General features: G+C 32.6%; 1 protein-coding gene across 28 annotated transcripts in view; it reads right to left on the bottom strand.

Annotated features, from left to right (window-relative positions):
- RIMS2 (regulating synaptic membrane exocytosis 2) overlaps positions 1-23,077 on the bottom strand; it is a gene marked incomplete at its 5' end in the record, with an annotated part of 569,746 nt that overhangs the window by 239,919 nt on the left and 306,750 nt on the right. For 13 of the 28 annotated variants that reach the window (XM_082675018.1, XM_082675014.1, XM_082675036.1 and 10 more), the window contains 6 exons: positions 10,373-10,485; positions 13,767-13,813; positions 15,372-15,495; positions 16,421-16,520; positions 18,866-18,985; positions 20,804-20,871. In XM_082675018.1, coding sequence (XP_082531144.1) covers positions 10,373-10,485; positions 13,767-13,813; positions 15,372-15,495; positions 16,421-16,520; positions 18,866-18,985; positions 20,804-20,871 — 572 coding nt within the window. Of the gene's footprint in view, positions 1-2,337; positions 2,386-10,372; positions 10,486-13,766; positions 13,814-15,371; positions 15,496-16,420; positions 16,521-18,865; positions 18,986-20,471; positions 20,681-20,803; positions 20,872-23,077 lie in introns of all 28 variants that reach the window. The other 15 variants (XM_082675015.1, XM_082675035.1, XM_082675011.1 and 12 more) reach the window with 3 other exon arrangements.

Here is a 23,077-nt window from a genome sequence, read left to right on the forward strand (position 1 = left end):
CAAATGGAATTAGTCCTCAAGCATTTAAATTTTTTAAATGATTATTACTTCTCTTTATGTTAAGTCCTTATATTTAACGCAGGTATTACCCTGAGGCTGTGTAACAAAAAGTTTTTTGAATCCAGTTGGTAAGTACACACTCTAGACAAGTGTTTCTTAAACTGTGGTTCACAAAACTCCTGCAACAGTATTATCTGGAAAGTTACAAATTCCTGTGGCCCACCTTTCACTTACTGAATCAGAATGGGGCCCAGGGAATTTGCATTTTAACAAGTGCTCCAGGTGATTCTCATTGCCATTAAAGCTTGAGAACCACTGCCTTAGACTAGGGGACCAAGAACCTAAAAAAAAACCTCTGACATTTAAATGGGAAAAAAAGTTCAACACCTGAAACTAACACAACGTTGTAAATTTGTGTAAATATAAATTTTTTTTTAATTCCTATAAAAGAAGAAAAAAGAGTTCAAATATTTGCTTGCCTGACAATAGTAGAACAAAGATACAGATGAGGATAAATGGAAAAAAGAGACCATATGGTAAAAGATATGAGGGGAGGGAAAAAAAGTAAGAAATACTAGAGTGTCTCATGTATGAGATCAAACAGGTGTTGTCAGAGAGCACCATGGTTCCTCTAAATTTGTGACCAAAACCACATTAACTTCTAATATTCTTTATTTTCTATATCAATAAAAAACCTTATGGCTTTATTTTCCATGATATTAAAAAACTTCTTAAAGGCTAAAAAATTGTTTTACAATAAATAGTACATTTAAAAAACAAAGAAAAATGTATTACTAGACTAAGTTCATAGTTATTGGAGCAAATTATTGATTTCTGTGAGGTTTTTTTTTTTCAGGGATTGAAACTACCTTTGCTGTCATTTCCACTGGCAATATTTTTGCTTCTTTAAAATCATTACAGGTAAACATTTAAGATATAAGTTTCAAATGCCTGATAAATAGTATTATTTTTAGATTTTCTTATGCCATGGAAAACCAAAAAGATCACTTATTAATAATATTCATTTCTCACACAAACAGATATTAGGCATATGGCTTTCATATTAATACTTTAGTTTATTAAATTATACTTTACAAATATATAAATATTAAAATAATATAGATATGAAACAGGCACACTTTAATTTTACGGAGTTTTTTATCAAAATTATACCTTTTAATAAACTGTCAAACTGGGCATTTGATCAATAGCCTTAATTTTCATTTTATATTACAGGACTTGCATTGAAGTTTTTAATAGATATCCACTTTAAACTATCAAAAAAGAATTATTTTATTTGCTAGATTCTTTATCACATTCCTAAATATCTTCTCTGTTTTTTAAATGAATGATTAGAATATATCTGTTGATTCTTCAAAATAAAACAAATGTGTTTCCACAATTCTAGATATGATATACTTATTTTACCTCATTTTCGTTAATAAAAATCTTGATATCATTTTAATTGCTTTAATACAATTTCCATGTAACCACTTTTAAATTTCCCAAGCAGAACATAAGTCTAAGTAAATATTTTACACTACATAGTGTTAATTAGAACTCCAATTTTTTTTAATTTAAACTAAATTAGTATTAAAAACCAACAACAGCAACAACCAAAAAAAACCATGCAGCAAAGCAAGAATTATACTACTTTAAAAAAAAAAAACTTTGTTGACATTACTTTACCATATAAGGGTTTCCTAATGAAAAGAGGCAAACAACTTGTACCCAAGTATTACAGTAAAATTAAATGGAATTACAATTACAAAATGTAAACAAAATAAACCCAACATATTTTATTTGGATTGTGATTTTTGTTCTTTCAAAATAATATACTTTCAAAAAGTTGAACCTTATATATAATATGCAAAAAATTCATATTTTAGATAAGGTACAAATTTATTTGCCAATCTCCTCAAGGAGTTATTGCTTGGAAAATGCAAGAGAATGTAGATGTTAAGTGATATAATGAATGATTTAAAGAGACAGCAACCTTAGTGTAATAAAGGAAAATATCAACAGTATCAAATCAGCTATTTCTGTCAATATTACCAATGTAAGTGGAATCTACATTAAATGCCAACCAGAAACCAACCAGTTTCAGTATTCAGTCCATCATATAAAACCACTAACAAAGATTGTCTCTTTAAATTTTTATTGTATTTTAATCCCCATGCAGAATTTTACAAGCTGGCTCATAAAATGATTTGAAAGTCAATAATATGGTTTGGAGCAACACACCAAAAAAAGTTTTCCTACTACGCATTTTCCAAAAACATACAAATAAGGGTTAAAACACAACTTTAGTTTCTATCAGGCAGACAAGGCCTTTACCTGAACCCTAGGAACAAAAGGCGTTGTTCTTCTACTAAGGCTTTGGCTCTGGTAAGCAAAATTAAAGAAAAAAGCAATAAAACAAAACCAAAAAGGACAACACGCTGGAACTAAGAGACCAAAAGTAAAAAACACATACAACTATCCCTTAAGTACATTTTTCCATGACAATATATATCTAAATTAAGTAGTTCAATGTAATGAATAAATTAATTTTCCCAAAATGCTTAAATAGATAAAAACTATATAAAATCTTAGAAGTTTTAAATCAGATTTTTAAATGTAATCAACATAATAGGAATTAAGACTGAATGTAAAATAACAGATTTGGGCTAATATTTTCTGAAAGAATGAGTGTAAACATAATACAAAGTCAAGATATTTCAAGTTTCACCCTTGAACACACAACATAGAAAAAAAATCACAGTCCAAGATGAAGTCAGATTAAAATACATTATAGAATTATTAGTGAAAAGTCATCTGTAGAAGTAATGTTTCCAAAGGGACATACATGTAACTTTCCAAAGGGATAATATGGCTAACAAAAGTCTAAAACACATTAGCCAAGTTGGCTTTAGCATTTCTTAAAAGAATAAACACAGAAAGATAAAACGTGTGCTGGAACACACTGGAATAATTAGTTGATTCATACTTTAAGAATCTATAACAGGCTCTAGTATTTAAACATCATTTTCAGACATTTATTGTGCACCATCTGAGATAACACTGTTTAGAGCTAATCATACTTATTAATGACAATAATATCACATTTCTTTTTATTTATACAGTTCTTCATAATTTTTTAAGCCTTTACTGACAGTTACTGCAAGTTTATTGCCTCTAACAATGCTGGGAGGTAGTTGCTGTTATCTCCAATATGCAGATGAGGAAACAGAGACATTTTAAAAAGACTAGATAGACTTGCTCACACCCAACCAAAAACTAAGATAGTGTAAAGGTAGAAAATAAAACCCTGGGACTTCTCTGGTGGTCCAGTGGTTAAGAATCTGCCTTCCAATGCAGGGGACGGGTTTGATCCTTGGTCCGGGAACTAAGATTCCACATGCCGCTGGGCAACTAAGCCCGTGCACCGCAGCTACTGAGCCCGCGCGCTCTAGAGCCCACGCGTCGCAACTAGAAAGCCTGCACACTGCAACTAGAGAAGCCCATGCACTGCAACAGAGCTCGCACACTGCAACAAAGACCCAGCGCAGCCAAAATTTTTTTAAAAAGAAAGAAAATAAAGCTCAGTTCTGACTAAATCATTTTATTTCAAATTCTTAGAATAAAATCAGATTTCTTTTTTTTGCTTCTTCTAACTTATTTTGTTTTCATTTTGAAACAGTTTCCAGAGATACCACAATCATCAGAATGTTGTGCCTTTATTAAGGCATGTTAACAGCTAAAAGAGGAATAAAATCAGATGCAAGTCTCTGTGTTTGGGAATGGATTTCAGGGCATTTAATCTTTGTTCTTTCACCAAGATTCCATCCCATTCCTCGCATTTCTCATGGATGTCTCTCTTGTTTAATTAACAGCTGTAAATAGTTAAAAGGCTTCAGACTTTTCCACTGCTACATGGAAACAGATGATAGGTACTAGGAGGACTGTTGTGGAATTCAACGATCATCAGACAGACCCTGAAGATAGTTTAAGACATAAATCTAAAACCCAAAAGAAAGCAAACCTTAAAAGCAGACTATCATTCAATCATGAGTCATCTTTCTCTTCAAAAACCAAGAAGGTCTCAAGTCTAAGATGTCTTCCTTTTTGTGTGGAGACATTTCCAAAGGAAGAAAGGAATGTTTAGATATGGAGTGTTACTGATATCTGTCTGTATAACCCTAGATGGATAATTCTCTAGCCAATGGGTAAGGGATATATGAAATTCATAGAGATTAACTAGGCATGCTGAAGAAAAGGGCAAACAAGTCACTCAATTTAGAAAAAGATCTTATTTTTCTTGCCTTCTCACCTGTCCTACCTGTTTTAGACCAAAAATATCAAGGTAATGAAAGGTTTTTGCAAGTAAATATTACTTTATAACTAAAAGATTTACTTTGAAAGAAATAGTACTTTGAAATAAAGGAATCCTTTAAGGTAAACTTTTTTGCATCTTCTAAAATGACCTCAAATGAGCAACTCACAGATTTTTTGAAATCAATTGTCTAAAATCTATGCCAGTTTAAACCTAATCTTCACCCGTAAGCTTATACATTAAACTTGGCTACATAAACATAATTTGTTTTGTCAGCTTGTTTTAAATTGAGGTGACATTAAAATAACACACAATTAACCATTTTAAAGTGTACAATTCGGTGGCATTTAGTGCATCCACATGCTGTGTCACCACCACCTCCCTCTAGTTTCAAAACTTTTTTATCACACCAGAAGAATATCCTGTACCTATTAAGTAATCAGTCACTCCCCATTTCCCCATTGCCCCAATTTCTGGCAACTACTAAGCTGCTTTCTATCTCTTCAGATTCTAGATATTTCATAAAGAAATGAAGTATTATGTATCTCACTGCAATTTGTAATTAATATTAATTCATTTATTTTAAGCATGAAATAACTGATAATATTTATAACAATTCAGCCTCACACAAATGAAGAATTTGAATTTGTACACCACAATTTATTTTGTATTTTTAATGTCCTTCCTACTTTATACAGCACTAACTTCAGGGCATTCCTTTTATGCAATGCTTCTAAAATAACACGGTTGTAACAATGACATATAAAAGATAAAAGCTCAAAGAAAAACCTTTCATTTACAGAAAGTTTTTAAAAGACTATCGAGTTTCTAAGTAGATATAAAGGACACATGCCTATTCTTCAGTGACTTATTCCCTTTAAATGGGAATATAAAATGGATATGTACAATATTTACAAGCTCATCACTAAAAGTGGAGTCAGAAAAATATTAAAACAAAGTAACTTAGGGAAACATTGCAACCATAAGTCAGCCACAGACCCTGAAGTAAAATAAAATATGTCTGTCAACAAGAATTAATGTGTTCCTATAGAAAGAAAGAATTCTGAGCCATTCCTCACTTTGAAAAAAGTTAAAGGCTATATCTTATTTTAGCACTCTATCAAAATATTAGTCAAAGGCTGTAAATTAATTTTAAAATACTGAGAGAATTACAAAAGTAATCCTCCAAACAAGAAAACTGCTAAATTATGTTAGAACACAAATTTTAAAAAGAATCAAAATAAGGGAGTGCTGACAGCAAAGGAAACCATAAACAAGACCAAAAGACAACCCTCAGAATGGGAGAAAATATTTGCAAATGAAGCAACCGACAAAGGATTAATCTCCAAAATTTATAAGCAGCTCATGCAGCTCAATAACAAGAAAACAAACAACCCAATCCAAAAATGGGCAGAAGACCTAAATAGACATTTCTCCAAAGAAGATATACAGACTGCCAACAAACACATGAAAGAATGCTCAACATCATTAATGATTAGAGAAATGCAAATCAAAACTACAATGAGATATCATCTCACACCAGTCAGAATGGCCATCATCAAAAAATCTAGAAACAATAAATGCTGGAGAGGGTGTGGAGAAAAGGGAACCCTCTTGCACTGCTGGTGGGAATGTGAATTGGTTCAGCCACTATGGAGAACAGTATGGAGGTTCCTTAAAAAACTACAAATAGAACTACCATATGACCCAGCAATCCCACTACTGGGCATATACCCTGAGAAAACCGAAATTCAAAAAGAGTCATGTACCAAAATGTTCATTGCAGCTCTATTTACAATAGCCCGGAGATGGAAACAACCTAAGTGCCCATCATCGGATGAATGGATAAAGAAGATGTGGCACATATATACAATGGAATATTACTCAGCCATAAAAAGAAACGAAATTGAGCTATTTGTAATGAGGTGGATAGACCTAGAGTCTGTCATACAGAGTGAAGTAAGTCAGAAAGAAAAAGACAAATACCGTATGCTAACACATATATATAGAATTTAAGAAAAAAAAATGTCATGAAGAACCTAGGGGTAAGGCAGGAATAAAGACGCAGACCTCCTAGAGAACGGACTTGAGGTTATGGGGAGGGGGAAGGGTGAGCTGTGACAGGGCGAGAGAGAGTCATGGACATATACACTAACAAACATAGTAAGGTAGATAGCTAGTGGGAAGCAGCCGCATGGCACAGGGATATTGGCTCGGTGCTTTGTGACAGCCTGGAGGGGTGGGATAGGGCGGGTGGGAGGGAGGGAGACGCAAGAGGGAAGAGATATGGGAACATATGTATATGTATAACTGATTCACTTTGTTATAAAGCAGAAACTAACACACCATTGTAAAGCAATTATACCCCAATAAAGATGTTAAAAAAATAATAAATTGTATGGGGAACTTCCAGGAAACATAATTTTAGGAGTGGTAAATACAATGACAAAATAATCTTCAGTATTTTACTATCTCTTTATTTCCAATCACCCTGAATAATGGGAAGGAGTGATAGAAAGCCAGAAAAACTGAATTTCTTTCCAGTATTTACACAAAAGTTGTAACATGTGATTTTGGAAAAATGGCATTCTACTTTAGCTTTTCTGTGTGAAACAGATTTGATGCATTGTTTCACTGCCTAGGAAATTGATTTCCGTAAAAACCTGGTGCCCTTCCTTAGTGCTCCTCAAAATTGTTTCTATAAATCCACTCTCAACATACGTGCTCGATGCAATGAAGGTGTGTTTTCTGTTCTCTATTCCCCACTTTACCTCTCACTACTCGAGATCAAGGACTGTACCTTATTTACCATTACATCCTTTGATACTAAAAATTAATGAATAAAAGAGGAGGGAAATCCCATGTTAGATCCTGGAACTAAAGATTTTCAACTAGAACTGTGAGATAGCACACGCCCAGAGAGTGCTGGCCACACATTAGATTTCGTGGGTACAAAATCATCATTCCTGGCTGCCTGTACAAATCTTTCCTGTTAACTCGTGGTTCTGAGGGTGGTTTACTCCTCTGGATATATTCTCTGTTCATAGGCATACACAAATGTGGAAGTATTTCCCCCTTCATAATTTCAGAGATTGTATTATAACAATATTCAATCTGTAATCTTCCAAGATTTATAAAGAAACTTGTTTACAATAAAAAATAAGTAAAGCTAAAAAAAAAAAAAAAAAAATAAGGGAGTGCTGACACTGAAAGGCTAATATACAGTCCAGGTGTCATAAACGTGAGCTCATACTAATTTTCTCACCAAATACATTAATGGCACTTTCATAGTTATGCCCTAGAATAATAACAAGTAGCAGCACAATTCAAGCATGGAAAAGAAATAAATGGAATAATTTTTTTAAAGTCATCAACAGCCTTGTGCATGAAAATTTAAATAACAATTTGCATTATATGTATATTATATATTTGAGAAAATATCAGTCCATGAACTGACATAAATATATTAGGAAGGTCAGCTCACATAACATACAAATTATCTTTGTTGTCAGGCATTAGTAACGTCATGATTTTGTAAGTGAGCTAAGGGCCCAGGTAAAATCTCACCAAAAGCAAAAATACCCAAAGGTAGAATAGAAGGATATAGGAATCATAATGTTGCCTTGTGACTTCCTAGAAGTTTCCTCAAAGGATGATATTTGTGGACAAATATTTTCTCAACCTCTACATCATTAGAGCAAACCAAAATTGTCTCCAGTTGGCAGAAATGGGGTTAAATATAAAGGAAAATACTATATCCAAAAGGGTATCTTGCTTATGTCTTGCTGCATGCAAAGAATGAACATAAAATTAAGTTTCATGATGGTAAAATCCATGGTTATCTGTTCACTGTTGTATTCTCAGCTACTAGGATTATGGGGATAGATCTTAAAATACATTACTTGAATTGATAATTGTAGCTTAATTTGGTAAAAATATTTTGGAGAAAAATTTTGGTAAAAGATTTCAAGAATCTTAAAACTTTTTTTTCTTTCATATTGTTACATCTGGAAAAGTTATTCTGACAAAGGAATTTTGACCTAACAAAATATGCAAGATTTATATTCAAGGATTTCCATGGCATCATTATTTAAAATACTATAAATTAGAAACAAGCAAGATATCCTATAATAGCAAATTAAGTTAAAATGGAGTATTAAATAGCTATTAAAATCATTTTAGGAGGAATTTTTAAAGAAAAATGTTTAAAGGAAAAGTACACAATATATTACTAGTGAAAAAGCAAGTTTCAAAATAGTATACACAGATTTATTACAGTTTTGTTTCAAACTTTATATGTATGTGAATGATTATGTTTTAGTGGCAAGATTACAGGTGATTTTTATTTTTTATTTATTTATCTGTGCTTTCTAGATTTACCAAAACCCATATGTATTATATTTATAAACATTATCTTGCTGGAACATACTCCTTCTGAGTCATAAAAATTGATAAAATGGTACTCATTTTAAATTACAGTTATATGGATTTTAAACCAACATCACTTATAAATACAAATACCACATACTTTTAAGTTTATATTTCCCCCCAATATTTAACAGTCTTACCTTTCTACCATATTCACTTTGAACCATGAGGAAAAGTAGTTGAATCTGAAATCTGTCTAAATGCCTGCACTATCCTCCTCAATCTCCCCTCCTAGTCCAATTTCTAATACAGCCTTGGGATTTCAAAAGAAGCAACAAAGTGGTACTTACTTATTATGGAAGTCTAACTTCTGCTCCCTCATCCACCAACTGAAGCCAACTACATACACACACACACACACACACACACACACACACACACACACACACACACATTTATTTATATACTGGCATCATCAGCCACTCAGAGCATTATTTATAGGCGGAATATTTAAAGGGAGCCACAATTAAAAATAAAAAAGCTAACATTTATTAGCACTTTATAAAATGGTGGAAGAAAATACACATATATTCGTAACCATAAATGACAACATCTGCGCTGTCAATATATGTAAGAGAATAAATAAAAAGATGCTACTTATTGTGGAAAATGGAAAAAACACCACTGTCCTCAAATGAAAAAGCTCACTCTGTTTATGAAAGAGAAAGGAAAAGAAAATAATAAAGAGAAGAAATTCATTTTAGTAAGACATTTACAATCTACTAATAGTATCTCATCTTCTTTCTTACATAGCTCTTCTGTTATTACCACTTTTGTGATCAAAGTAGTCCCAGAACAGATGTGTCTAATGACTTTTACTATGTTAATTCAGCTTATACTTCCTGTATCTCCATTTAATTAATGAAAATTCTTCAGAAAAATCAAACGCTTCTCCTTCCTCCAGAAAATAAAAGGAGAAACTTTGTACCTGATTTAACAAAAAGCTAGAAATTACTCTTAAAATATAAGCCCAAGAATAGTTTAGTTTTTAACTATAACATTAACAATTATCCAAAATTCAATGTCTGGATTTTGAGAATCTAAGTAGTTTTTAATACTTATAAAATTTTAAGTTTAGTAACTCAACAGAATTAGTGTCAATATTAACCTGTTTGTTTCTAAAATATAGCTGGATAAATTTTAATATTTTAAATTTTAGAAATTAATAAAATGTGAGAGCCTGAATTTGCAAAGCTCTTCTAATATGGGTATATGATGGTAAACTGAATTTTAAACTTTTATTATAAAATGTTCAAATTAGGGATCACTTACTATGAAATCTACCTGATATACTCAGTAATCTATTATATATTTCCCTATTTACTTAGTTGAGCAAAAATCATGACTTTGAATTTTGGAATAATATTACTAAGGTGAAAAACGTTTTAGATAGCATCACAAATTCTAATTCTCATTAAATTCCAGAAAATCTAACTCTAATAAAGAAAGCACTCTGCTAGATAATTATAATTAAATTTAGATTAATTAAAATTACTAAGAATGAGAAAGTTGATGGTTAAAAGCACAATTATATTCTAAACAGAACTTGGTTTACAAAAAAAATACCATCATATAGTTAAAACACTACTTGATATTCCAAAAAGAGAAATTAATCTAGTGATTACATACTGAAAGTTGTCCAGATAAGAACTGCGGAACATCCCTCAACATGCCAGGACTCATGGGAGACGTAACGGAAATAGAAGGACGATCCATTTTTTGAGATTCAAATGAGCTAGAACCTGAAATGGTAATTAGACATAAAGAATAATAACAATGGCTCTTCATTAGTATTTAATAACCTTTACCATGTATCTTTTATTTTTAATGCACACAAAATGCCATTATATACATCATTTTCTTAGCCACAATGTTTCAGATATACTTAGAGAGGTTTCTTAAAGCATAAGTGCAGCTTAGGGATTCTCTCAAGACCAAGGGTAAACCATTTTCTGTGCCAATTATAGTAGAGACAGACCTCAGAACTTAGTTACTACGTCTGTTGTGTGTACTAAACTCGTATCTTACAATAACACACCTGGAAAAATTTAAAATAGAAACTTAGGGAGGAAAAACCAAAACCTAAATCAAAGCAACTCAAAGATGGTCTAAACTTGTAATGTTAAAACCATAAATACTAGAATGCTAACTGTGAAAAGTTTTCAGGAAGTGATTTTTAACCATATCTGGAAGAATATAATAAATTAGATGGGCAAAAAGGAAGTGAGGGGCTATGAAAAAAAGATACAGAAGAGCAGAAAAAGCAGAACTTCAATACCCAGAAGGTATATGTACAAATTTATTTGTATGGAGGGGAAGGAACAAATTGGAAAGTGAACAAAAATGGGGCAAATGAGATACTGACAGAATTAAATGCCTGGAATTCTGGGCTACAAATTTTGGCACTAATAAAATATCCATGCTAAACTTTTATGAGTAAGGTAATAAAAACTGCATTTGAGGAAGATGTCTTCACCATCTTTTTAAAGTGTAGACTGAATTGAGTGAGATGGAAAACAGTTAAGAACAAGTGGAATTCAATAAAATAATAACAGGAATGACTAGAAAATGGAATGGAAAGAAAGAATTGAGGCAATATTACAAAATTAGAAAATAAGGACTCAGAAACTAATTAGATATGAGAGATAAACGAAAAAGGCGGGGAAACATGAAGATTTCAAGTCCTGTAGCCAGATATGGAGACAAGAAAGTCCCCTATGTTTCTGTCTTGTCCTCTGCACAGGACAGTGCTGATATTCCCTGGGCTGTAGAACACTGGAGAAGTCCTGTGTGTTAGGGAATGGCTGGAGAAGTTAATTTGGAACCTGTCACAGTGACCCTGTGACACCTCAGAGACGTCCGAGGGGAAATGCAAAGCAGGTAACAGGATATGTGGATGGGACCAAATGTTGAGTAGATAATTAGTGTTAGAAATTAAACTGTAAAGTGTCTCCCTAATTGGAGGTCCAAATGGATAAAATTCACTTCTAGAGAGAGTATAGTGTTAAATGAAAGGGGAAACTGCAAGCCTTGGGATCAGAAGTAATGGTGAAACCTTAAATAGTATTTAGAACTGGAAAGAATGCTGCCTTTATACCAAGAAATAAGCCAAGTTTTCTATATGCTAAGCTTCAAGTAACAGGAAGACACTTAGAACATATTCTTTAAACATCCAGAGATGAAGGAACAATGATAGATAATTTTAATAATGTAAACTTAGGAGTCATATGGCAATTAAAACCATATGAAGAGAAAAATCTACTGAGGAACTAAAAACAGAAGGTTAAGAATTGGGCCTTGGAGAAAGCTATTCTTCAACTTTTAAAGCATAAATAATTGAATCTAAATTGAAAAAGGACCCCTGTCCTTACAGGAAAAATTTTGGAAATGTAGCCTAGAGGCTTTTCAAATAGCTATAGTAAGATAAAGGATTCCACACTGCTCACACAATATCTGAGTGATATAATGTAAGTGAATGAAAATTTTACCTACTTCATAGATTGCTGTGAAAAGTAAGTGGGATAGTGTAGGTACAACATCTAGCACAGTTCCAGGCGCTTATGATGATGATATTATTATACATAATAATTATTATCATTATGTTAGTACTTATAGTTTTATGTGATCATGATATTATTTTGGATAAAATGATTTAGCAACTAGCCAAAAGTACTAAATCAAATAGGTCATACAATCATATTTTAAAGTTTAGAGCTATGCCATTCTAAAAGGATTTCACCTCTCTGGTAAAGATTTTTTTTAAATGAATACTCATAATTGTAATACAATGTAAAAAAAAATAACATCTATTTTAACAGTACATTCTCAATTGTTGTGTGTATAGACAATCCAACCACTTCTCACCACCTTCACTGCACCCACCATGGTCTAAATTACCATAATCTCACCAAATACTGAAATAGTCGTCTCACTGGTCTCTCTGCTTTCGCTCCATTTAATCTATTTTCAACATAGTAACCTGATTTTAAAACGTAAGTTTCTCCTCAAAAACATCCTATGTAGCTCTTGATTTCCCTTAGAGTAAAAGTCAAAGTCTTTACAGTGCCTTATAAAACCTATGCAGTTTGGCTTCCCATTACTTCCCTGTCCTCCTTCCTGCCATTCTTCCCCTTGCTCACTCTTGCAGCCACAACAGCCTTTTTGCTTTTTCTTAAATGCAACGTAGGCTTTCCTGCCTTAGAGACATTGAACCTCTGGTCCCTGTTCCTGGAGAGCTTTTCCCTCAGACTGCCACTCTTTCAAATCTTGCTCCAATCCTTCCTTCTCAATGTCTATCCTGATCAATGTATTTCAAAGTGTGACCCTCCTCCTTCTTCTTTCACAACATGACTTACTCTCAATCAACCAACAAACTTAATTCATCAGAAAAAATTTGCTTAGTATCTGAAATAGTACTCAAACACAAGTAATAAAAAGTGTCTAAATACTTAATGTTATTTTAACTTATATTTAACTTATATTGCTCCATTACCACTCTGTTAAATCAGAACTATTACCCCATTTTCTCAAAATATAAATTAGAATATATGTAATTATTCACTAGATTGTCCCAAGCATTCCCTTCATTTACTGAGGATTAGTTTACAAAGTAGTAAATTTTAAAATTAGGTGAAATTTGGGGAGGGAGTGAAATATTGGGGAGTGATGATATGTTCATTATTTTTTATTATGATAATGGACTCACATGTATATCAAAGCTTACCTAACTGTGCACTTTAAATACATTCAGTTTATAGTAGTATATCTTGATAAGGCTATCTAAAAATACATAGTAGTTAAGACAGTGTGGTTTAAAAAAAAATCTTAAAATATTATAGACTTTTATACTTTTTTCCACAATAACATGAAATAATACTAAATTTTCCATCTTTATATGACTGCATACTTGATAACAACACTATTATATTTCTTACTTTGTATTAATAGATTAAAGACTTCATTTGACCCCTGATAATGAACAACTTTATTAATAACATTTTCTTCTAAAATAAATGAAACTTACTGGACTCCAGTTGTGCGTGTGTGCTATCAGGTATTCTAGGTATATCTCTGAAATGACAGAAAAAGAAGAAAACAAGAAATTGTTTCAACAAATAGTAGCAACTGCTATTTTGATCATTATCAAACTATATTATAATAGGACAATGTAAAATGGACAAAATTGTGTATTGTAGTGGCACTATATAAATAAGGAAAAAAATAAGTCATAGTACTTTTTGCTAATAAAAGTGTTCTGGGCTAACCCTACTACTTAAAAGGAATTAAAACTCATAAGCATTTAGAGCAGATTTGTAAAAATATATACTTTATTTCCTATGTGCTTCACTACACAATTATCCATTCTAAAAAATTTCTATATTCAACAGGGTAAGTTTTATAGATATATTTTAATTATATTCTACTCTTTTACCTGCTGTTGTTCAAATCAGAACATTGAAATTCAAATAAAATATCACCAAAAGTTAAAATATTCAGATTGTCACTGAAATTTTTTAAACATAATAATTCTACTGAGAAAAATGCAAACATGTTTCTTATTGGACTTAATATAATTACCTTGTAACTGTATTTACACCAAAAGTATGTACATTTTTGTTTGAGATTTGCCAGGAGGGGCATATATTAATGGTTAAGCTCATTCAGAAAACTGCATCAAAAATATTTAAGACATTAAACAAAAATATGATTAGAGCATCCTTTAACACTAAGAAATATATTTGATTAATACCCTAAGCTGATACAGTACAGTTTTACCACATTACAAAAGTATGAAAAGACAAAATAAAAAATAGATATAATTTCATGTGACAGATTCATTACTTTTGAAAGGAACATACTACAAAGGATTATATTTATCTGCAACTTAAAAAGTCAAAGAGTAATTGACATTTGCTTTTTTTTTTTTTTTTTTTTTTGTGGTATGCGGGCCTCTCACTGCTGTGGCCTCTCCCGTTGCGGAGCACAGGCTCCAGACGCGCAGGCTCAGCGGCCATGGCTCACGGGCCCAGCCGCTCCGCGGCATGTGGGATCTTCCCAGACTGGGGCACGAACCCGTGTCCCCTGCATTGGCAGGCGGACTCTCAACCACTGCGCCACCAGGGAAGCCCGACATTTGCTTATTTTTTATGTTACCTTAAAGATGTTGTTTTTCCTTAAACAGTTGCCACCATCTAGGAATAGAATGTCCTTAAGCCCTCTCTTTTTTATATGAAATCTCCATTTTGGAAAAAATATATAAAATTCATAGACTATAGTTGATTCTCATATTTACAATGTAGAGAACCATAGCTTATGAAACTTCTTTTGAAAGTAATTGTTACTACAGTCCCCTTCCACTAATTCTTTTATCCATTTCCTGAGCTACTAAGATAATAAAAATAATACACCTAAATATCCCTTCTTCTTTTGTAATTAACTGTATATTCTAGCATGATCAGATAAAAAGATGTCATGATTTTTGGTGAGGTATTTTTAGTAAAGGAGAAAAAAGCATTGTCCTCAAAATAATTTAGTTTTATAAAGCAATCAGACATTATTGGATTGCACATTACAAATTATTTAATAGTAGTCAACTTTATACATGTATGAAGTATTCAAACCAACTCACCCAATAGGCCTTGAAACAACAAGCTCCACTTGTGGCTCAGGTTTGGATTCCAGGATGATGTTATATACTTCTTCAAATGTGGCTCCTTGCAATAGTCTTCCATTCCATTCTAATACTTCATCACCTACAGTGTGTGTCAGTAATGATAATCTTAGAAAAACTAATCCCATAAAATGCACTCGAAACAAAAGCCGTCTCAAACTGCAATTAATTTTGTAGAACAAAATTCCTTTACGGAATAAGAAACATACTGAGAACAGCTCCAGTGGCATAAAATTTGATGACCAGGATGATTAGTGTATTTCACACAAAAGGACAAGGAAGGGTCAGAGGAAAAGATTACATAAAAGTTGTATCTGTGATTTCTATAATTTTCTCAATGATGTCTTGTCCCTGAATAGTTGTTAGTTGTGTTTCTTGCAAGGGGAAGCAAGTTGGGAACAACCTATGCCTCCAACTTGGTGACATCACTCTTGTCTCTGTGATTTCTCAATAGAAATTCCAATTCTAGAAACTATTAAGATAAGTTGCCTCTTTGAAAATTTTATAACTCTTTATTCTAGGATTCTCAATATACATGCAGCTGAGCACCTTGTCTAGACTCCTTTGCAAAAAGCTTAATACTATGCATCTTACTGAATCCTCTCCAAGGCACTCAAGGATCTCTTCAATAGTATCCATTATCAAAGAGATAAGGAGTGACACATTTCAGGAAATATGTATTTATCCATGAAGTTTGTTTCCTAAATTACATTGGAAGTTCTTCAAAAGAAATAGGAAGGCTTATGGGAAACAAATTAGGTTAATCTAATCCTAGATACAGACTAGGAATATCCATCAGCAAAAAAATAAGATCAGTAAATATAAAAATATTTTTATCTAATGTGACTCAAGAACTAGTAGTTACAACTTTCCATTAATGAATAAAGATTAATATAAGTTAAATGAACTTTTTATTATCGGTGAAGTCACTTCTAAATGAGGATAACTTTTTCATAACTACTCAAGTTTAACAGTTTAAATGTAAATAATCAAAGATTGAAACCTACCTGGTCTAAGATGTCCTACAGTATCAGCTAAACTTCCTTTTTTAACTTTGGTAATAAATGCACAGAGCCGACCTGATTCAGTCATCTTTCCTCCTACAACCTGTTTAAAAGAAGAAAATGTTAAAACAAGCATATTGTTCGATGAACACAGCTGAAGATTCAAGTAAAAAATAACTAGACAATTTGCAGGTTTTGAAACTATAGTTTAATATGCTAAAAATAATTTTTAAATAATATAGTGTTACTAATAGGAACTGAGTACATGTCCCAAGTGTGGACTCTACATATTCCAAATGTTTAACAATTTAATCAATTATTTGTTGAAAATTATTCATACCTTAGAAACAACTTAACAATTTATAATTTTTGCCTTTATTACAGAATTCTTACTTTTGTCATTTCTAAAAACTTATTACAGTACTATATAATTATATTAACATTTCTAGTTATAGATGTCAAATGTCATAATATATATTTTGTTACTTTTACTATATTATCATATCTTCTAAAATTTTTATTAGTTGGTAAGATTTGGGCATATTGATAACGTGCATGATGATCATGATGATGCATTTTTCCTGACAAAGTTACAAAATATACTTAATCTCATCAGAATTAATGTAAACTTTAGATCATCTGCATCCCAATTTTTCTGCTTTTACATTTCTATTAATACATATCTTTCAGAAAAAGAAAAAACAAAGGTTAGCAATAATGCTGTGAAGTCATATGTGTAGCTATAAGACTGGCCTCTTAAAAATTAATGCTCTGATTCTCATTAACTGCCATTCAATCAATATATCAACTTTAAGCAAATAATAGTAACCAACTTCATTGACTAGAATAGTTTTCTTCCTCTTCTAAATTGACTGAACAATACAGAATTCAAAAATCATTGATTTATCTTATTCCGTATTTAGTCCCCAGGTGCAGTGAATTACACTCAGGTGCAGTTCAGTCAATATTAACTCATTATTCCTATGTTTGGTTCTGAAAATTATATATATAGATATTATGGGCTGAAATCCCTGTGTTAATTTTGTTTCGTTTTGTTTTGTTTTTGTTTTTTTGCGGTACGCGGGCCTCTCACTGTTGTGGCCTCTCCCGTTGCGGAGCACAGGCTCCGGACGCGCAGGCCCAGCGGCCATGGCTCATAGGCACAGCCTCTCCGCGGCATGTGGGATCCTCCCAGACCGGGGCACGAACCCGTGTCCCCTGCATCAGCAGGCGGACTCCCAACCACTGCGCCACCAGGGAAGCCCCCTGTGTTAATATTTTTAAAGTTTCTTGGCTTGATAAACTTTAATAATAATAATTATACTGATTATATTATTATTGAAATCTGAGAGTGCTAGGCACTGTACTAAATGTTTGAATACTGCTTTATTTAGTCTTATTAGATAATAATTCAGTAAGTATTATTATCTCCATTGTACAGATGAGGAGTCTGAGGCTGAGAGGTTTAGCTGCCTAATGTCATGTAGCTAGTAATGCTATAACTAGAAATCAAGCCAAGACTTTTCAACCTCTATACTACACTGCTCTAACAGTATACTGGGCAGATCTGGATTTAATTCTCACCTTCATCACCATCCTTAAGACCATGGGCAAGTTATGACACCTCTCTAAGCTTATTTCTTATCTGTTGTGAGTGTTAATAAAATGATAGATATAAAGTGCTCAGATGAGTGCCAACTTCATGGCAACCAGCCAATAAGTGATGCTCAATTTTATTTACAACCAAAGTTTTCAAATATATCTCACTTACTGGAATCTACACAACTACTTCTGTAGCAATGGCTTAACTCTAAAACATTTACTCTCTTCGCATTTCAGTTTTTAATTCACCTTATAGATGCACAAAAAATAAACAGAGCTTTCTTTGGTGTACTTACCAAATAATTATCTGGTATTTTACAGTAAAATATAAATCAATATTTATATTAAATCTCCTAACGTATTTTTGAGTTTCCAGACTTCAAACAGTATTCTCTCTCTCTCTCACACACACACAAATACACACAAACGCACACACATTTTGCTACTCTAATACAAAATTACATTCCTATGTAATATGTAATACATATATGTATTTCCCAAGTTTGTACATTTAATAATTGAACGAAGCTATCATTTTAAAAGAATATAAGCACATATATAGACTTAAAGGACAAACTATAGGTAAAATAAGTTTGAAGAACTCAAGTATGTAACTCAAGTTCTATTTTCCAAAATTATATAAATAAGTATTATTGTAGAATAATGGCAACTTCTTAAATAATACTTGGAAAATGAAAAGGTTTTGGATAATGAGTGCAAATATTTAGGAATTCTTGAAAATAGAAAAAAACCCCACTAAATTGGTATAGTGTTATTATATCTTTTGCTTTTCTGATTAATCTGTAAATGAGTATAGAGCAACATCTCATATATTTCATCACATACCTTCAAGCCAAGCATTGTTCCTGAATCTCGAGGTACACTTCCATCTTTTAAACGCTTATTTAATAAAATGCGACCAATTAAACAATCTCCGTCTTTAGATGGCTGCCACGTCACAGGGTGCTGACATATTGCATCAATAAACACAAAATTAATGTTATTTTATGATAAATGACCCCTTAGTGTGCAATCTCTCTAAACTTCCAACTTCCAAAATGTTATGATTACACAAACCAGTTTTTATTCAAAACATTGATCAAAAGGGTTTACTAGATTATGTTTATAACCTCATTTTAATAACCTCAAGTTTTTTCAAAATCCAGTTACTGCAAATTCTAACAGTGCTCTGACACAATACTGAAGTTCTATAGTTCTACAAAATCTGAGAAAGCTTGAAAACACATGCAAACTCTAATTATCTACACACTGAAGATTAAAAATTCACAAGCAGAAAAGAGACTGCAATTCTATGCAATCAAACTCATTTAAAAATGAGCATTTAATCTTCAAACACTTTTGGAAGACTTTGAAAGACTTTATTACAGTAAAAGTTAAAAGGTCACACTATATTAAAACATGAATTTGAACCTCTGATGAGGGCTTTCTTGAAGTAGGTTTCTAGATTAAAATTATTAAAAATACACAAGCTCCAGTAACTTTCCAAATGAACGTTCATGGGAGAAACAGGCCTAATTCAAAGGTGATGATAGATTATATTTCTCACTTTTTGGAGGGTCCTTGATTCTTTCAGGTCTCTGATCTATTTAGCAAATTAATTTTATTTGATAATTCAATGGTATCCATTGTTAAACAACTTTGAAAATATTAGTAGTTTATCTCAGGGCAGAACCAAGCCTTTTATAAATCATGATACCATTCCATTATAAATCATATATCAAATAACAAAGTAAATGATTTGTGTAATCACAGTTTCACAGTTATCTGAAAGTAACATGCACATCTTCATGCAAAATTTAGCAGGCAAAAGACAAGTTCCAGTAAATCACATCTATATGGTAAAAAGATTTCAAAAGTCTCACTATAGTAAAAGCAAAATAATAAATACCAAAGCAGATGGCAATGGTTCTAATACTAATTAATACTACACTAAAATGCTATGACAATATAACAAAAGAGCAAAATGACAGTGAAAGGGAAAAAAGAAAAACAACTTTTTCTGTGCAAACAGACCCAATCATCTCCCTTTTGCCTGGGATTCAAACTGTTGATAATTTAATTTTCATCCCAAGGAAAATATATGCAAGCAATCAAATAAGCCAATCCAAAAAAATTCTTTATATTTGTGGTATATAATAACATTACAAAGTTCTTTCATGCGACCATAAACAAAACATTCCTTTGTTCCTAATTTTTATTTTCAATTACTTATTTTTGGTATGCCGTCAAAAAACAAAAACAGCAAAGCAAGCAAGAAGTATTTTGGTTGGTTAGTTTGTTTTGGTTTTGTTTTTCTTTTCTGCACCTTAAGAAATGCTACATTGACCCTTGAAATGCCCTGTCCTTTTATTATGTTCTGTTTGAATGAGTGACAGAGAGCAAACGAAGACCAAATGAGCAGGTTAAAAGGCAGGCTCCACAATCTCAGTACCTTATCACTATGGCTATGCTCCTCGTTAAGGGTTGTGCTACTACACGTATCTACCCCAGAGTCCTTAATCTGAGGCTCAGACCATTCCAAATCCTCTTCCAAAGAGTGGCCACCAAAGTACATCATTTTCTTTTGTCTCTCAGACCTGGTGTTAGAGTCCGACAAAACTGCCTGCTCACTAGTTTTTCTTTTTCCCTTTTGACTGTCCCCTACAGGTGTGGGATAAAAAAAAAAAAAAAAAAATACAAAAAAGAAAACATGCAAAGGTGTAAATCAAAAAGGAAAAGTGAAATGATAACGGAAATTAAAAAGTAAGGCTCCACATGTCTCACCAAAGACATTAGGGATGCCTCACTGCTATGCCAAGACGTATGGTCCAACCAGTTGTAATCCATGTCTCCTGTGAGAGTCAGACAGACAAAAGAGGGAAGTAAAGGAGACGGCAAAAGAAAGGACAGAGAAAGACATAATAAACATTTTAAACTGTGTGATCCTCTCCGGTTTTAAGAACTTTGTCTGTAGCACTCACTATATTTACCAAGAGAAAGCTAAGATTTCAAATGACTAAAATTTATAGAATACAGAATATATAGTTTATGTACTCTAGACAGACCCTACAGGACAAAAGTGCTGCAAGAAGAGAAAAGGCTAATAATAAACAGGAATAGAAACAAAAAAAATTATATATTCTAAAAAAGAAAAAGACTTTCAGCTAGGTCTGTTACTCGTGCTATTTTTTTCATGCTGGCATATAGACATGAGTTTTTTCTCCAAAGATTAAGGAACATTTAAAAAATTAAACAGTGGTTTGCTAATAAACACTACAATTAAAAGTGAAGTACTTAAAGGTTGTTTCTGGAAGGTAGTATGATATTCCTTATAATGCTGAAACCGCCTAAAAATTTTGAGTGATTAAAAAAAAAGAATTGGTTACACAAAAGATTATATGAAAAGGACAAAACAGGTTCACTCAATTTCTATTAGTAGAAATAAACTTTCCTTAAATATCTTGAATTACTTAATATTACTTTGAAACAATTTTTCAAGGTTTTTTTCAGAAATTGCATTCTCCTAAAAAATAAATTTTCTTTAAAAATAATTTTTTCAGACAATTTATGTAATTGGCAACTAAGAATGAATATCCATTTCCCAAACTTATGTGCTCCTTATTTGCCTTACCTTTGAAAAAGAATTTTTTCATCTATATGTGCACATGTCTTTTTAAGCTCTATTCATACTTTCATTTATTTAAAAATATTTAGTAAACACCTTCCATTTGCTATGCATTGTGCTAAGTCTAGCATAAGGGGTAATGAGACATGCAGCAGAATGGAGATAAATGCAATATACAAATCATCAGTGTCATACAGGAGAGTACAAAACACTGAAAGAGTACAATAACATCTAATTTAGATTTGGAGGTCAGTAAACACCTCTAAGAAAAGTGATGTTTAAGATGAGAACTGAAATATGTGACTTAAAGGACAGGTAAAGATAAAGGCAGATGAAAAGCATAGGAAAGAGCATTCCAGGAAGAAGTAACAAGATGGTACTGTAAAAAGACTGATGGAACACCAGTGTGTCTGAACCAAAAAGACTGAGGGAGAATATGGTGCTAAATGAGACTGGGGAGGCAACATAGACCAGTTTAGAGAGGGCTTCTTATACCATCTTAAACATTATGAATTTCATTCACTGAAGGATTTTAAGCAAGATACATGAACTGATTTACATTTTTTAAAGATGAATCTAAATACTAAAGAGAGGTTGGGTTGGAAGACACCATGAGTTAAAAGACAGTTGCGGGACTTCCCTGGTGGTGCAGTGGTTAAGAATCCACCTGCGAATGCAGGGGACATGGGTTCAAGCCCTGGTCTGGGAAGATCCCACGTGTCGCGAGGCAACTAAGCCCATGCGCCACAACTACTGAGACCACGCACCTAGAGCCCGTGCTCCGCGACAAGAGAAGCCACCGCAATGAGAAGCCCACGCACCGCAATGAAGAGTAGCCCCCGCTTGCTGCAACTAGAGAAAGCCCACAAACAGCAACAAAGACCCAATGCAGCCAAAAATAAATAAGTAGATCTATTTTTAAAAAAAAGTTGCAATAACTCATGCAACAGGTGATTATGGCTTGAACATAGGTGATGGTAATAGACATGGTAAGAAAGGGAACTGAGAGATGTTTTGGAGGTAGAAATAAGAGTGTTAAGAAGGACAAACAAAGAGTAAGGTAAGATATGAAGAGGACCCAGATTGAATTCTAACAGAGTTTGATTTGAGATGAGAGAGAGAGACTGAGAGCATGTAGAGATAGAAAAGAAGAAAGGAGGGAGAAAGATGGAGGTCTCCAGACCAAAGAGAAAGAGAATTTCTTAAACAGGAGGGGAAATCAACTACAGAATGATTTCTACACATCACCTAAGATAAGGAACTGAAAATTATGCATTTGATTTGGCAACATTAATATCAGGAAGGATGTTAGAAAAAGCACTCTGGGTAGAATGATGAAATTAAAATCAGACTGAAGTAACTGAAGAGTCAAAGGAAAATGAGGAAGTAGGAAAATTCTGTGTAGATGAATGGTTCACAAAATCCCTAAAATA

The sequence above is a fragment of the Grampus griseus genome, assembly GCF_964374135.1.
Source record: "Grampus griseus genome assembly, chromosome: 17".
Classification (NCBI taxonomy): Eukaryota; Metazoa; Chordata; class Mammalia; order Artiodactyla; family Delphinidae; genus Grampus; species Grampus griseus.